Below are 16,562 nucleotides of genomic sequence, written 5' to 3' on the forward strand. Positions count from 1 at the left end.
ATCCCGCGCGACGCGAGGGCAGGAGGCGAGGGCGAAGGCAGGCAGCAACAAAGGTGCGTGAGGGAAGGCGACGCGGAGAGGAAGGAGGAGAGGAAGAGGAGGACGAGGAGCACCCCACGCCGCCCTTGCCTTCCTTCCCTTCCTTCTCTCCCCCCCACCCACCCCCATTCCGCTCGCTCCATCGATCGATCGACCACGCCCGCCGCGGAGCACGTGCGGCGCCTGCGCCTCATACATCTCCGCCGCGCGCACCGGCGTCTCCGTCTCTAAGGTGTGGTCTCGAGGTTTGGTTACTCCTTGCGGTGGTTGAATTGGCCCATCGACGCGCATTTCGTTTGGGGGAATTCGTTACGTTTTCGAATAATGTTTGATCGGCAGTGTTGCTTTCACTGCGGAGCATGTGGCCGGTGCTCTGGGCCGTGGAATTAGCGCTTTTGCAGTGAGCGCGGTTGGTAGATTTGAGGAGCGTTTAGCGGGTTGCTAGCCCACCGGATCGGCTTGATGTGGTTCCATCATTTGCTCGGTGATGCTTGCGGGTTGCGGTTGATGTGACGTGATTTGGCTAATGTTCCTATCTCTATCAGGTCAGCTTACATTGGTCTGTAGCGGCAATGCGTAGCACATATGCTGTGCGGACGAACGCTGGTGAAGCCTGAGGAACCCTTATGTCGATGGGTGTGGTCTCGAGGGAGGTGTTGCCAGCATGCGAGAGGCTATGCTTCATTTGCCCGTCTCTGCGGACGAGGTCCCGCCATCCGGTCAAGCGGTACAAGAAGTTGCTCGCAGAAATCTTCCCTCGGACACAGGTCACATATGTTATAAATGCTTAAAACTGGTCATATATGATGTTTATGTAGGCTACCTATCATAATTCTGCATCAGGGATAATGTTGCATGGTTTAGATTTGCCATTACAATTATTGTTTCTCTTTAGTTCCTTCTGCAGTAACAAATTCTACCTTTGCAAAAAAAAAAGCGTTGTAGACCTGTAGGTGATTATTATAGCATTTCTCTTGGTATTATAAATTTGAGAACAGGCATATAAATATATAATTATAAGAACCTTTGTTTTCGCAAGTCTCTATAACGTGAATGTGCTAGCTGCAAAAGTTGTTGTTCATTTCAGGATGAAGGACCAAACGATCGCAAGATAGGGAAATTGTGTGAATATATTTCAAGGAATCCAATGCGTGTTCCAAAGGTGCATTTCTTGTTATGCTTCGTCTGTATATTTTCAGCGAGTTCAATGGTGAAAACTGTCATAAAACTATGCTTATTTCTTTTACAGATTACAGTTTACTTAGAGCAAAAGTGCTACAAGGAAATGAGAGCTGAGCGCTATGGTTCAGTGAAAGTTGTCATGGCAATCTATCGAAAGGTGATATATTCTTGTCAGGAGCAACTGTAAGTTGTTTTTACTTACAAACATAGCTGCATTTCCTCCCTTGCATATGTCATGAGCTTCTAGTTTCAAAACATTGGAATTTGCAGTTCCCCTTTAAATATAATCGGTAGATCACCTGCTTGATTTGTTTCACAAAGAATTTGCAGTTCATCCCTAGTTATTTTATGTTAAACGACAATAACTTTATCTAAAGTGACAATTTAATTTTCTATCTATCTTGGATAACCTTGCTCTCTGATAACATCTGAAACTTGAAGCAAATATTTTACTTCCTTTGCTTATAGAAAATATGCTCTTGCTATATTGAAAATCTAATAAGAAAGTGTTGCATCTACAAATGATTTCTTTATTCTATGAACGTGAACAACAGCTGTAATGGATGAAGCCACTACTTTTCAGGCCACTTTTTGCCAACAGCTTGTTAACAATTGTAGAGACATTATTGGAGCAAAATAGACAGGATGACTTACGGAAATTAGCATGCCAAACACTTTTTGACTTTATAAACAATCAGGTATTTAAACACATTCTTGTAGCATCAGTTTGCGAGATGGATGTATCATGTTTTAGTACTATCTTTTCAAACTGTTTTGACATGTGGATTATTACCTTTTCTTTATAGGTTGACAGTACTTACATGTTCAATTTAGAAAACCAGATTCCTAAACTATGTCATCTGGCCCAAGAGGTGGGTGAAAAGGAGAAGATATGTATTCTTCATTCAGCTGGTCTCCAAGCTCTTTCTTCCATGGTACTTTCTCTTGTTTTGCCATGTGGCCTTCTGGGCCCACAGCCAGTTGTTTGGTTCAAGATTAGCTTTTCCTGCTTGGTGTTTTTGTTCATGAAGTAATTCATAATATGCTATGACATGATATATTTAAAATGTTCATTCTTTCTTTCACAAGCCATACTATTCAAGATAATTAATTCAATCCCTTCAACCAAATAGTGGATCCTGCACCATCCCATCTGGGAAAGAAAATAGGCTCTAAATTTTTTTGGTTCTCTTATACGACCTTTTTGCAAGAGAGGATATTATTTCATTTTGTCTCTTCTACATTTCATTTCTTTCTGTTTATCCGGATGCATAATATTGATTTCTGTGGCTTGCAGATTTGGTTTATGGGTGAGCATTCCCATATCTCTGCAGAACTTGATAGTGTAAGTGTATTGTTTTGCCTTCTCCCATGAGCTTTTTGTTTTAGTAAAAAATAAGCAATTATTTTAGTCCAACCAAAGCTTTTATTTGGTGATTTTTTTGGTTTTTCAATTTTAATTACATCAGTAACCCATAGTGCTTTCCAATATTTCCATTTGTAAGTCATACGTAGGATCAGTCGAACATGGATCTTAAGGTGGCCTAGCTTGGACATGTCCTGGGTGGCTCATAGCCCTGTAATTATCTTCTTCAATCACGCAATATAAAGCTTTTAGCCATGTCCATTATTTAATAACTAATACATAATTCCTGCTGACACCATATAGCTGGAAGCCTGGTAGTGTACAATGTTGTGTCATTATAATTACCACCGCTCCTCTGTTCTCAGCCATTGCTGTTTGATGGTTTCACAGGTTGTTTCTGCAGTTCTGGAAAATTATGAGAGCCCGTATGCAAATTCTGATAATGATGATACCCCTGCTGAGGATAAACGAAACCGGTGGGTGAGTGAAGCTCTCAAATCTGAAGGTCACGAACCTCCTGCTGTTTCCATTTTGACAAGGATTTCTTCATGGAAAGATATTAGAGCTGCCCACGGTGAATTAAGTTTGACAATGTAAATAAGTTCAGGCATATAGACTACTTAGAAGTTTTATGTTGTGCTAAGTTTATCTAATATCTTATCTCTTTTAAATTATTTTTCAAAACAGAGAAGAATCAAGAAGTCCAAACTTTTGGTCAGGGATTTGTCTACACAATCTTGCTAGAATATCCAGGGAAGGAACAACAGTACGACGAGTTCTGGAAGCTATATTTCGTTATTTTGATAATAACAGTCTATGGTCACGTTCTAAAGGATTTGCACTGTGTGTCCTGCTAGATATGCAAATTGTGATGGACAAATCTGGTATTCATTGTTTCCTCAATATCTTATTTTATTAGTGTACATTTTGCACTTCTGTGATATTTATACTCTATAATCTATATATACGCATGCTTGTCTTCAACCATTATTTCTGGTTCTGATAGATATTTATGTCATTGTATGCCAGGACAGAATGCACATATATTGTTGTCTATGTTAATCAAGCATCTTGAACACAAGAATGTATTGAAACAACCTGATAAGATTCTAGATATCATCGAAATTACTACATGCCTTGCTGAGCACTCCAAAGCTCAGTCTTCTACAGCACTAATGGCTGCAATAAGTGATATGGTCAGGCATATGGGTAAAAGCATGCAATCCTTGGCCAATGATGGAGGTCCTGGAGACAACATCGCCAAATGGAATAACGGATATGGGAAAGCTGTACATGAATGTCTTGTTCAGTTGTCGAGAAAGGTCAAGTTTTCTAAATATATTTTAGGAGTGTATTGCTTTAAATTTCTATTTTAGGGTTACATCTGCAAGTTATGGATTATTTGTTCAACTATTTTTTCTCTTCAGGTTGGTGATGCTGGGCCTATCCTTGATACATTAGCTGTAGTACTGGAGAACATTTCGAGTTCTACAACTGTTGCACGATCTACTATCTCTGCAGCATACCGCACTGCTCAAATAGTTGCATCATTGCCAAACTTGTCACATCAGAGCAAAGTAAGTTGATTAACAATATAGTTTTTCCATCCTCTACCCACTGTACCAGATCTTTAACATGACATGCTACGCATTGTAGGCATTTCCTGAGGCGTTGTTTCATCAGTTGCTTTTAGCAATGGTCTATCCAGATTGTGAGACACGTTTAGGAGCACATCGGATTTTCTCTGTTGTTCTTGTTCCCTCTTCAGTCTCTCCGTGCCCATTTTCAGACACTTCACAGACAAGCAAGATCGATCTTCGAAGGACGTTATCTAGAACAACATCAGTGTTTTCATCTTCTGCTGCTTTGTTTGGGAAACTAAAAAGAGACGTGCTTTCATCTCGTGAAAGTCCCCTTCTGGATAACACGAAGCTAACGCCCATCAGTGAGAATGCAGACGAGATCAGTGCAAATGATGCAAGATTATTCAAGTCACAGACTATTCAAAGGATGGCTAGCACAAAAGATATTTCTTTTCCCTCTTCCACAGATACGAGTACCTTGAGTGTACCCACTCAAGAAAAGGTCCGTGTTAGATTTTCCCTTTTTTGCGCCTAATAATAGGGTCCTCTTGTAACTATTCCTTTTCATTTCTCACTAGAATAAAAAGTTTCATTGATTTACACGCAGGATGCTGTCACCCTCATGCTCAGTATTCGTCAGGCAAATCTTCTCCTTTCCTCCTTATGGACTCAGGCATTGTCACCTGAAAATGTTCCACGGAACTATGAAGCAATTTCTCATACTTACAGCTTGATGCTATTGTTTTCTGGAGCCAAGGTGAGAAGACTCGTTACTCTGCTTTATATCTGAATACTATGGTGTTCCTTTGACTCCCCTCTTGTCAGTATGAGAAAGGTCATAATTATGTTTATATTATAGTGCAATGTATTACTCGGTATTGGAAATCCATTTTACTTTTCACATTCAACAGAATCTGTCAGCTCAAAGACAAAACAAACTAAGGCAATTATAGCACCGTCCATAAAATGTTGGATTTATTGCATTGCCAATTACATCATAAGCTATTCCCTTTAATGGATCCAAGTCAACATTTCTCTCTCTCATTTTTCTTTTTCTTTTTTGAGGGTCAATGGGGAGATCCCCACCTGATTTCGTTGCTGGGCCTTTGGTAGGCTAAAGTCTTACACTTCTGTTTTCAGCAAAGAAAACAGGAAAAGGAGGGTATCAGTTACGAAAGGCCAAACATACCCCACAGTGCCAATCTAGAAAAGAAGATTGAGATCAAAACGCTAACACATGCAACCAAATGAGGGCAAGACACCCTTTCACTGGCCTATGTTATCATCAACTAAACTATACTTTGCCGATCCCCATTCTGCAACTGTGAAGCATTGAGTCGGAGCTGAAGCTGACAGACAACAGTCTTGATGGTAGTGCCTTGGAGGACCATCCGGGATCCAATCGACGTCCTTCTACGCTCTTTCTGGGAAGGAAACCACAAAGGAGGAAGGGTCGTCAAGGGTAGAACGGGGAGATCCAATAGAGGGATCACGATCCCGTTAACCCGCCATAAGATGAGACAGTACAATACACATCTGGAAAGTTTTACATCATATTCTGAAATAAGTTGTTTGGGTGACTGGTGAGGACACCAATTTACCTCTGTTTTGAGCCTATCCAATCGGAAAAAAAAAAATCTGGTGCCCAGGCGATAAAAAAAAACCAACAGATGTCGTGCTCGCCTCGTCCCCGCCCTGCCTCTGTTCATCGCTTGACGGCTTGAGGGGTGAGGCGTCCGTCGCTCATGGCGACAGCGGCGGCTCCCCTCTATACCCCGCTTTCCTTGCGCCCTCCAAATCGAGAGATACAGCGGTGGAAGAGGCAGCTCCAGGAACCCTTGAGCTCATGTCCCACCTGCTCTGGCTCCTCTTCCCATCTCATGCTCCAAGCTGGCAGGGTAGCTATTCAAGAATGAACAGGCGGCTCAAAGGCCATGAGGAGACAAAGAAGTAGCAGTCCCTTCGCTAGGCAAGCTCGTCAACAGCGCCGGAATTGGAAGTCGACTCCGCTAGTGTTGCATTGTGCTTCATCTTCCTCCAACAGTACAGCCTAGATCTGAATTTCATCTGATGCCTTGATTTAATTCATTTGGATGATTAGTCCTGTGCTGCTCCGTGTAATTTGTTTTTGCATCTGCAATTGGCACTGACATTGGTGGTTGCTTGGACGCAATGTTTGTCATCTGGTACAAAGAATCTGTTCTCTGAATTTGATGCTTCGATCTGAATTTGTGGCCTCAGATTTGAGTGCTGGAGACCTGTACGTTCTCTGAATTTGATGCTTTGATCTGAACTTTTGGCCTCAAATTTAGATGCGGACAGCTTATATGAAAATCTTTCACTTTTGTGATCCAGTTCAGAAGTATGTTCTGAAATTTCATTGCTTGTGTAATGCTCGTGCTTATTTGGGCGTAGCTGTGTTAATAAGAAAATACCTGTCATAGATGTTTTCCGCCTACCCAAACAACAGCTATTCAGGGGGGAAATAATATAGTATATTCCAGAGGTTTTTCTTGTGCACAAGAAAATACAAGTGTAACACAATTACACGTGAAAAGAATTACAAGATTCCCAAACAGGGCCTTAAGGGTGAACATATACAACTATACTCTTAACCTTGCATAGCTGCCTCATTCCATCCCCCTTTGATTTGATTCATTTAATTCATACCAAACTTACTCTTACTACAGGGCTCAGGTGTTGAAGTTTTGGTTGGTAGCTTTCAGCTTGCTTTTTCATTAAGAGGTGTTTCATTACAAGCAGGTAAATTTTCATCCCTCTTTTAGCATCTTTATCTGTGTGTTTGTTTAGTTGGGCCTGTCGTGGAGGATATTCAATTCTGTGTAAATAATTATTTTTTAATATATATATGCAGTAGGGTCAAGTTTAACTCTAGTAAGTGGCCAATAAGTTCCTAAATCCACCATAGCACTGGAGGGGGTTCAGGAATCTTGTGGTAGTTACTAATATTTTTTTCACACGATGTGTATGGGGAGGATAGTAGCGACATGATTTGTTGGTTATGTCAGCATTAGAGAACGTATATATGGACAACAGAAAATGACTTGACCTCTGAAAGAAAAGTCGTATGTATTGTGGAAAGCAAACATAAATGAAGAAAACTGAGGTATTTAAAAGGAACATAGCTTGCCTTGGCGCAGAACTTCAATAATGGTTTGGCTAACCTACCTTGATGTAGACTTTCAACATTTGGGCAGGATGATTACTGAGAATAAAGTGCGCACAGACTTGGGATAGCTTGCTAAAACTATGTGATAGTTTAATCTGGCAGTTAAAAACAATGAAATTTAAGCGGTTTAAATTTGTGTATGTGTGTGTGTGTGTGTTTGTTGCATTTGGGAGGGGTCATTTTGCCTCTCTCTCTGGTGTATACTTTTCCTCTTCTTAATGAAATGACACGCAGCTCTCCTGCGCTGTTCGAGAAAAACACAATTATTTCTTCTTTTTTCGCTCGAACTGGTAGAAGAGTTGTCCGTCATTATCTTAAGGTGTAAAAGAGATAAAACAAAATAAAAAACACTAACCGAAATGAGAGAGGAACAGGAAGTGAACAACAAGGAAAGAGAAAAGGAAAAGGAAAGGAAAAAGGGTAGAGGTCCGCATAAAGCAAACTACAGACTGCTATTGACGCATGAAACGACCACACACACTTATTAAGCTATCAATTGAGAGAGCCCCTTGGCTCATCGGTGCACCAGATATTCCTAAGTGCAAGACTGCACCTAAATTGCCAGGCTGTGGCTGTGACACTTATGCAAATGGGATGTTGTCGGAATTTTAGCTTGGGCTTCAACGGGGGGCCCTTTTATAGTTTTCCTGGGGAACTAAGTAACTCAAAATCAAAGTGCTTACTAAATGGAACTTATATAACTACTATCTGGGTCCCTATGCTGTGTTGTACTGTACTATATACAAATTCCTGTGCTTCTGCCAAATATTTTCTGCATCAACATTTTTATTTATCTGCATCAACATTTTTATTTATTGATAATCTAATCCTATAGACATTCTCTGCAGGTTTTCTTTCACCATCACGCAGGCGCTCTCTTTTTACTTTGGCAACTTCCATGCTCGTGTTTTTTTCTAAAGCTTTTAACATTCCATCTCTCATTCCCGTTGTGAAGCATGTGTTGACAGAAAGCACAGTAAGTGAAAAATACACTTTCCTTGCTTCATTACTTTGCGGTGAAGTCGTGTGTATGAACTATATAGGTTAGTCCACGGTAAATTTTGGCATGTATGCGCATTTCCAAAAATGGTATGCAAAACTCTCAAACCTCATATCTGAGAGGATCCCGTCCTCTGAACGGGCACCTTCAGGCTTGGAATATCTCTGACCAGATCAAAGCTCTTCTTTTAGGATCTTCCTTTACTATTGGGCCTGAGATTATGTTTGGCCAAAGCCCAGTTTGTTTCTTATTGGATCTGCCTAGCCAGCTAATTGGGTCAGACTGGTCTGTTGTGCCCAGCTCTCTTAATGGGTATGCTATTGAGGCAATTATAAAAAATGGCAGTCCAATATGCCTGCTATAGTCCTATTGATTAGAACCTAAGGATCCTTACATGTCTGCTAGACTGCTACCAATATATTAGGACTTGCATGGGATCAGTTTTAGCCAGTATAGCGCTATCTAACATACGTACTGCTCGATAGACCTGTCTATTGTAAACTGATTTCGAGTGTAAGTGTTTGACAGGGTGGGATCATCGAATTCACCTTTTCTTTTCTATGCGCCCTGTTGCAGGTTGATCCATTTCTTCATTTAGTTGAAGACAGTAGATTACAGGTGCTTGATAGCGTAGCTAAACCTTGCTATGGTTCAAAAGAGGATGACGATCTTGCTCTAAAATCGCTCTCCAACATTGACATGAATAAAGATCAGTCAAAAGAAACATCCGTGTCTCTTATACTTAATAGCCTGGAAGATCTACCCGAGGTCCTGCACAAAAAGATAATGGTATATTTATGTAACTTTCTTATTTAACAATATTCTGATTTTCATTCTCTCTGCAGTCAGAATTATCTACCATTAGAAAACAGCTGCTTGAGGAATTTTCAGCAGATGACAATTGTCCTCTGGGTGAAACATCTTCAAAATTTGCAGCACAAAATGGAAAAATGCCTCAAAAATCTATGGAGGTGATAAGCTTTCTTTGTGATAGATAAGGAACAATTAAACACCTTTGAAATTTTCATTCTTTTGTTCTTATACTATGGGACTTCTGCAGGTCATCCCGTTGGGATTTGTTTTTGAAGATGATACCCTTGTCGAACCATCTGACAGCCTAGCAGAACCTCAGTTGCGACATCAGCCAGATAGCAGCCTTCTTGATGTCAATCAACTTCTTGATTCAGTATGTATTCATCTCCTGATTCTTCTACATTATTTAAAATGCACTGCAAAAACATAACATATTACATGTGCATTTCATTGAATAATTGGTTGCGCATATTGCCAATTGTTAATTAGAAAAGAATGTCATACTCGTACATGTAAAACTATGAGCCTTTTAACATGAGTCCATAATACTGAGAAGAGTTATAATTTCTGTAGGTTTCAGAAACATCTCGGCATGTTGGAAGGTTGTCAGTATCAACAAACCATGATTTGCCTTTCAAGGATGTAGCCAACCAATGTGAAGCTCTTTTGATCGGAAAGCAGCAAAAAATGTCTGTCTGCATGAGTGTCCAGCAAAAAGAGGTTAGTAACAGTGTGTACCTTAAGCTCTCCACAGTTAAAACAGCTGTAAGTAGTTTTGAGAAACATTACTCACGGTCAGTTGGACATTGTTTGAACCGAGTACATCTTGCAGTGGCACGATGTGATGGAAGCGATTTTCCTTTTAGATATATAGCACTTAATTTTGTTTTGCATCTTCTTGCTTGAACTTGCCGGTTCAATCATTCTAATAGGGGAATTTAAAATGAGATCTAACTTACGGCCACTTTTTTCATCTCTTTATTTAGGCATAGTAAAAGTTACTGTGACACCATCTAGTTCTTAATCTATCAGCATCCTTATTGTGCATTTGTTGCTTCATAAGGTTCTTAACTCTCAGGGTGGTGAATCATCCACGGAGAAGCTCGAGTCATCTCCAGAGGATCTTCAAGGAGATAGGTTTCTGTGTCTAGATGATGGACAAGGCGACTCCAATTTCTGTAAGCTGCCAGTGTTGAATCCCTATGACCAGTTCCTTGCAAGATGACTTTCTGCTGGGATGTAGATATTGGCACAATATCTATAACATGGCTTGACACCTCGGGAAAAAAAAAATCAAACCACTGTATCTCTGGTAGCTCTAGTTCGATGCATGCTAACATAGGGCCCTTTACGTTGTCGATTGGGACTGGTTTCTTGGAGACTCATCTGAGTCATGTGCGCTCAAGATGACATGAGTGGCCTTTTCTTGCAAATGATCCTCGTCCTGCTGACAGAGAGGTGTATCAGGCCTCATGCCGCCACCAGTTATTTGTTCGTCAGGTCCCGACTCCGTGGGTCGTGGGAAATGTAATTCTGACGTCAAAATTAGTTAGCGGTTTTATGCAATCTGTTAGATTTATAATGTAACTCTATCATTAACAAGCCTTTCTACAAATGTAACTATGCTAATTGGATTTGCAGTATCAATGATATATGTATACACTCCCCACTGATATTCAAATCGCATGATGCTCACAATCATGGTATACGGTTGTTTTTGACGTTTTATTTGCACACATGCTTGTGATAAGAGATGAACCGTGCGTGTGGTGACGTGTCTATCGTCCTTGTCACCCAAAAGAATATGCAACAACACAACGGTCACGAGAACCCGGAGGCCCACAGCCAAATCCTGGTCCCATGCCCCCATGGCCCCATACGCAAACCTTCACATGAATAACATTACATATGCGAGCATCAAATGGAAGCAACTGTTAGGCCTAGCATACAGCCCCGTGGAAACCATGACACCATCCTGACCAATTCAAACAGTAGCATAACGATAGCCTAACAGGCAGCTCACCACGATTGCAGGTTACACACAAATCATGGCATTCATGTTGAACTAAAGCATGGTATTGAGCTAAACAGCCTTCCTAACACCAGCGTAACGAATTCGCCACCTCACATCGCATGACGTCAGCAAAACAAATCGGGATTCCAAAGCGCGTCCCGCGATGGAGAGGCCGCCGCCTTCCCCACAGTACCTCCATTAACGCGGAGGCGTACAGCGAAGCGGCGCGGAGAGATGGGCTCACCGTCGGCGGCGTCCCCTTCCCGACAGCTCGCCCGCGCGCTCGATCGCTAGGCCGATCTGGGAAGCGATGCGACGGAGTACGTCCGAGGGATTGATGGAGGCGCGACGGAGATGCGCAGGGGCGTCACGCGCCATCGCCGTGGCGGACCCGTTCCTCGAGCCGCGGCCACGCGGAGGCGTTCGTCGGCGGCGAGATCCTCGCGTCCTCCGTGGGCCACGGCCCCTTCCGGGTTTGGGACCCCAACGAGGGACAAGAGGAATCGCGCGGCGGCGGCGGCGAACTCCTGTGGCGCGGGGCCGCGCGGGATGGAGGCACCGCGGGGGGCGTGGACTCCATTGCTAGGGTTTGGATCGGCGGGGAGTGAGGCCGAGGGAGATCGTCGGATCGAGACAGGGAGGAGGCGAGGAGCGGGAGGAGGGCTTGCTCAAGTTTCGTACAGGCGAATCTTCTACACCACTTCCAGATGGGGCCATCCTGAACGGTGAGGGGCCGGGCCGCCCGAGGCTTAGAGTTTTTGCAGGTATCCTCCGTATAATACGAGTAGTTATTTTTCCCAGATGGTTTAAACACGCCTGCTGCAGCGTGCTGCCAGGTTTTCTCTGTTTTTTATTTGTTTGGTAGCTGCAAAAAGTCAGACAAATTCATAAATATATATCTCCGAATCGTGATGATGCTTGCTCCTGTGAACTGAGTAGGCCTCGGGTTTGGTCCGAACCGCCCCAGAACCCCGCTTGGCCTCGAAGCAACCTGCAACGCGGTTCGCGTACCGGGTCGGCCACCTTGTGTGGGTTGGGTGTATCCGTGTCCGTGTCTGCCCTGCCTGCTTTGCCTCGCCGCACCGCAAAGCACAAACCCACACCCACCGCTGCAGCCATCGCCCATCAGCATTCAGCAGCAGCAGTTCAGGCAGCGCGGCAGGCCCGAGCGCACGAGCGCAAACCGCTTCTTCCCCGAAAAGGCAAAAGGAGGCGCGCCTCGTCCGGGAGGCCCTCCCCAGTCGCCGCCCCGCAAGATTTGACGCGGATTAGGCCACCGTCTCCAGCCTCCGCGCCCGCCCGCCCTCTCCCCCGTCTCCCTATTTCTCTATCTCCCCTCCCAGAAAATTCGCACCGGTAGGAGCCGCATCCGGAAGAATCCCGCTCCCCTCCCAAAACCCTAGCGGGTTCCGCCCAGGCCAATCCGATCGAGCGCGCCCGAGCTGCCGCGCATTGATTGAGGTACCATCTCCAATCCAACATCTTCCTATGGCTGATTTTGTAGCCGGCCTTGTTGCTTTCTCGATAGTTTCGGTGTTCAGTTCATCCTGAAATCGTAGATGATGTCATGATGATTTCTTAGTTCACCTGTGTTGGGCTTGTTGGACCTGTTGGTTGGTTGAGTGAATTGCTGTGGTGTTTGATGGGATGTCGTGGGGATGCTGCTACTGTTCGTGCCACTGGAAAAATTAGGGTATTGGTGATCAGTGTCCACCTCCGTCCCCAATCGATGGCAGCCTTGCTGAAATAAAACTCGATTTTTCTGTGTGTGGTACCAGGTTTGACTTTGTACTGCCCCCAAGAATCAAGATCGCATCTCCAGTGGAAGGCTTGGCGATTAAATAACGCAGTCTGACTGCATCATTAATACATTAGTTTAGAACTGCAGTGGAGGCTGTGACCAACTGACTAACCTGAGCATCACAACTGAGGAAGCCAGGGCTGTGGGGCCTGTACGCCCGTTGTATGGCGACCGCAACAATGGCAACCGCAGCAGGGGCTGCCGCACTGCTTTACTATACGCTGAACCGACGCCTGCAGACAGAGAGACTAAATCAGGAAGGGGAATGCAGCAATAGCAGGGATGTGGGGGCCAGGGGTGTGCCGGATTCTCCCAGCAGGAGCAGGGTGTCAAGGAGGGATGTGCGTGCCCCTGCCACTTGGCTTGAGACCATCTCGACTCTGTCAGAGACACTGCGGTTCACATATTCAGAGACCCTTGGGAAGTGGCCCATCGGTGACCTTGCTTTTGGGATCAGCTTCCTCCTCAGGAGACAGGTTGGTGACTGATACTTGTTGATAATTTGTTCCATTTGGTCTAATTCTGATTCTTGGAGGTTCAAAGTGAATATGGAGTGCTCTGGATCATTAGCTTGGCAGTGGATATAGCTTTGTCTTTTACATTTGAATCCTATCTTGTACATGTCATATCTCTTCCAATAGATTACCAGCACATTTCTGTCCATCATAAAATTTGCTTAGTTCTGTTATTGGATGAACTGAAAATTACAGGGTGCACTTGGTTACTAATACTCATACAAATTTTTGATAGCTTTGATCTGATTCTGAAATGTGTTCCAGGGAAACTTATCTGTAGCAAGCATATATGCTGGAAATGATAGTGTGGAGCTCAAAGGAACTGAAGTAATTGCTGACTTAAAGTATCTTCTGAATTTGCTGACACTTTGCTGGCATTTCTCCAAAAAGCCATTCCCGTTGTTTTTGGAGGCGACTGGCTACTCCGCGGAGAATGTTCTTATGCAAGAACCTAAAGCAGGAGTGAGTGAAAACTACCTATTGTTTTATTATGGGTAACCATTCTTTTGCTGATTCTATATTCTGATAGTTATGAGCAAGAACACTGTCTACTTTGCATTGATTCGGGAACTTCTGTGGTTTACTTGCAGATTTTGAAGCCAGCTTTCACCATTTTGCTTGATAGAGACAAACAGTGCATACTTTTGTTAATTAGGGGAACTCATAGCATCAGAGATACATTAACAGCTGCCACTGGTGCTGTGGTTCCATTTCACCATACAATTGTACAGGAAGGTGGTGTTAGCGATTTAGTACTAGGATATGCTCATTTTGGGATGGTTGCAGCTGCTAGATGGATTGCAAAGCTTGCAGCACCTTGTCTGGCACAAGCATTACAAATGTACCCAGACTTTAAAATAAAGGTAATCGTTGTTTTATACCTCCTTTTCTTATCTCCAATGCTAGAGATGTAAGCATTACTACACCATGACCATATTATGGTGTCTGATGCATCATGAATCATCTATATGTTTCTCCTAAAGTGTTTAATTGATTGGTGTTCGTGGCAAATCTATGTAGGTTATTGGACATTCACTTGGGGGTGGTACAGCTGCACTCTTGACATACATCCTGAGGGAGCAGAAGGAGTTTGCCTCTACTACTTGTGTGGCGTTTGCTCCAGGTTTCCATGTTATGATTTTTTTTAATATTAATTTGTCCATCAAACCATGAAAATGATGCCTTGCATCCTTTCTCATTCTGTCCCATTGTCCCTCCCTTTTTCTTACTGTATATACTTGCTTGCTTCTGTTATGTTTTTATACTCACAGAGGCAGTTGGTATAGTAGATAGCACGCAGCTGGTTTCAACTTGTGATTGCTGCTGTGCCTCTATTGATAAAATCCAAATGTTAGAAGTAAGTTGTAGATAAGGCCTCATACCAATATTTCATTGTAGCTGTCATAAATTTGCTTTCTAAATTTGATGTTGCTATTTCACTAGAATTTGGATAAGCTCAAACTCCATTAGACTAAGAAATGAGATCTTAAGGAAATATGTGTGTTTCTTAGATGATCCTCTGTTTTGCAGCTGCATGCATGACATGGGAACTGGCAGAGTCAGGAGTGCATTTTATCACTACAGTCATCAACGGAGCTGATTTGGTTCCAACATTTTCAGCCGCTTCAGTAGATGATCTTCGTTCAGAGGTATCTTACTTGATATTCCTGACTTTGTTAATACCATATTATAGAGAAATATAGCTGTTTTTGGCTAGAAATTTATTATCACACACAGAATTTATACTTCTTTCTGTAAGAAACTACCCTGATGCCAATATTCCTTCATAACAGGTGACAGCATCTGCTTGGCTAAATGATCTCCGTCACCAGATTGAACAAACCAGAATCCTAAGCACTTTTTATCGTTCTGCATCAGCCTTGGGATCCCGACTCCCTTCTATGGCAAATGCTAAAGCAAGAGTAGCTGGTGCTGGCGCCATCTTAAGACCAGTATCTACTGGGACACAGGTTACCTTCAAAAGCTTCATACGTTACACCATCTTTAGGAAGCTTACTTCTGCTTTGAGTTTGATACATCTGCGCTGCCCATGACTTGAGTGATAATATTCTCATGGCCAGGTTGTAATGAGGAGAGCTCGCAGTGTAGCGCAGGCAGCATGGACACGACCAGCACTACAACTATCCTCATGGACTTGTATTGGACCAAGACGGCGAAATAATGTTTCATCTACCTCAACTGTCACATCAGAGGAAATAAGAACATCTACAAGTGGTGGATCAGAATCCACTTCGCTGTTGACTGAAACCACTGTAGAAACCTCAGAGACAGTTGCATCAGAAGCTATCCAGTGCACTGCATCACAAGAGGTTCATAATTCTGTTGCTGTGGCAGTCGATGCACTTGGCTTGGTAGATGACAAGGTAGACAGCGATGAGGACATCGTCGATCACCATGTGGATGAGGACAGGATGACTGATGTGGAGCTGTGGCAGCAACTTGAAAGCGAGTTGTACAGTAAGAGGGAGGGAGATGATGATGACATAGCGGAAGAGATGACTGAAAGTACAATTGCTGAGGAGGTGGGTGGCGTAGCGGAAGATGTGCTCAGTGAGACGAAGGAAGTGCATAGGTTTTACCCTCCTGGAAAAATCATGCATATATTAACTTCCAGCAGAGAAGAAACAGCTCATGAAGAGGAGCCTGATGTTCATCAGGATGATGCGACGAATGGGGAGTTGCAGAGCAGCATGGGGATCTTCCTGACACCAAGATCTCTGTATGGCAAGCTGAGGCTTTCGAAAATGATGATCAATGATCATTACATGCCTATATACAGAAGAAACATCGAGCAGCTGATCTCTGATCTTGAGAAGGATTCCCCTGATCTGACGGGTGATAACATCAACAATACATCTTCATAGTTCAATACAGATACTCCCGTGTAGTTGTTAACCGTTGTAAAAGCTGATGAGATAGATGTGCTAGTTACGATAAATGTATCTAACATTATTTGGAATTTATCACTGTTCGCCATAAATGTACTGCGCTCGGTTCTCTGTCTTACATGAGTACGAGAAACTAAAATCACCCTTACT

At 43.1% G+C, this 16,562-nt stretch overlaps 2 protein-coding genes across 3 annotated transcripts; both read left to right on the plus strand.

Moving 5' to 3' along the window:
* The first annotated feature begins 625 nt into the window (after positions 1-625).
* On the plus strand, positions 626-10,859 carry LOC101780038. 2 transcript variants are annotated; one of them, XM_004954066.2, is made up of 19 exons: positions 626-806; positions 1,127-1,201; positions 1,289-1,404; positions 1,805-1,919; positions 2,028-2,156; positions 2,519-2,566; positions 2,978-3,180; positions 3,275-3,471; positions 3,617-3,909; positions 4,015-4,164; positions 4,244-4,672; positions 4,778-4,927; positions 6,861-6,933; positions 8,209-8,336; positions 8,937-9,128; positions 9,206-9,331; positions 9,421-9,546; positions 9,747-9,893; positions 10,252-10,859. In XM_004954066.2, exons 1-19 carry the CDS (start codon positions 666-668, stop codon positions 10,396-10,398), a joined length of 2,985 nt encoding a protein of 994 aa, XP_004954123.1. In that variant the 5' UTR covers positions 626-665; the 3' UTR covers positions 10,399-10,859. The 2 variants fall into 2 exon arrangements, with proteins under 2 accessions (XP_004954123.1, XP_022685067.1); XM_022829332.1 differs by lacking the exons at positions 626-806; positions 1,127-1,201; positions 1,289-1,404; positions 1,805-1,919 and having other exon boundaries at positions 2,034-2,156; positions 10,237-10,859.
* A 1,331-nt stretch (positions 10,860-12,190) lies between these two features.
* Positions 12,191-16,527, plus strand: LOC101781130. The gene is made up of 8 exons (XM_004954069.4): positions 12,191-12,648; positions 12,966-13,464; positions 13,768-13,965; positions 14,094-14,366; positions 14,524-14,626; positions 15,034-15,152; positions 15,297-15,473; positions 15,585-16,527. Exons 2-8 carry the CDS (start codon positions 13,153-13,155, stop codon positions 16,386-16,388), a joined length of 1,986 nt encoding a protein of 661 aa, XP_004954126.1. The 5' UTR covers positions 12,191-12,648; positions 12,966-13,152; the 3' UTR covers positions 16,389-16,527.
* Positions 16,528-16,562: the final 35 nt, after the last annotated feature.

Source organism: Setaria italica, chromosome I (genome assembly GCF_000263155.2).
Source record: "Setaria italica strain Yugu1 chromosome I, Setaria_italica_v2.0, whole genome shotgun sequence".
In the NCBI taxonomy this organism is placed as follows: Eukaryota; Viridiplantae; Streptophyta; class Magnoliopsida; order Poales; family Poaceae; genus Setaria; species Setaria italica.

Coding starts and splice junctions, on each gene's coding strand:
- LOC101781130 (XM_004954069.4), top strand. CDS start 13,153: ATGGCGACCGCAACAATGGCAACCGCAGCAGGGGCTGCCGCACTGCTT. Junction 13,966..14,093: donor TGCAAGAACCTAAAGCAGGA/GTGAGTGAAAAC, acceptor GTTTACTTGCAG/ATTTTGAAGCCAGCTTTCAC. Junction 15,474..15,584: donor CAGTATCTACTGGGACACAG/GTTACCTTCAAA, acceptor TCTCATGGCCAG/GTTGTAATGAGGAGAGCTCG.
- LOC101780038 (XM_004954066.2), top strand. CDS start 666: ATGTCGATGGGTGTGGTCTCGAGGGAGGTGTTGCCAGCATGCGAGAGG. Junction 1,405..1,804: donor TATTCTTGTCAGGAGCAACT/GTAAGTTGTTTT, acceptor ACTACTTTTCAG/GCCACTTTTTGCCAACAGCT. Junction 9,332..9,420: donor TGCCTCAAAAATCTATGGAG/GTGATAAGCTTT, acceptor GGACTTCTGCAG/GTCATCCCGTTGGGATTTGT.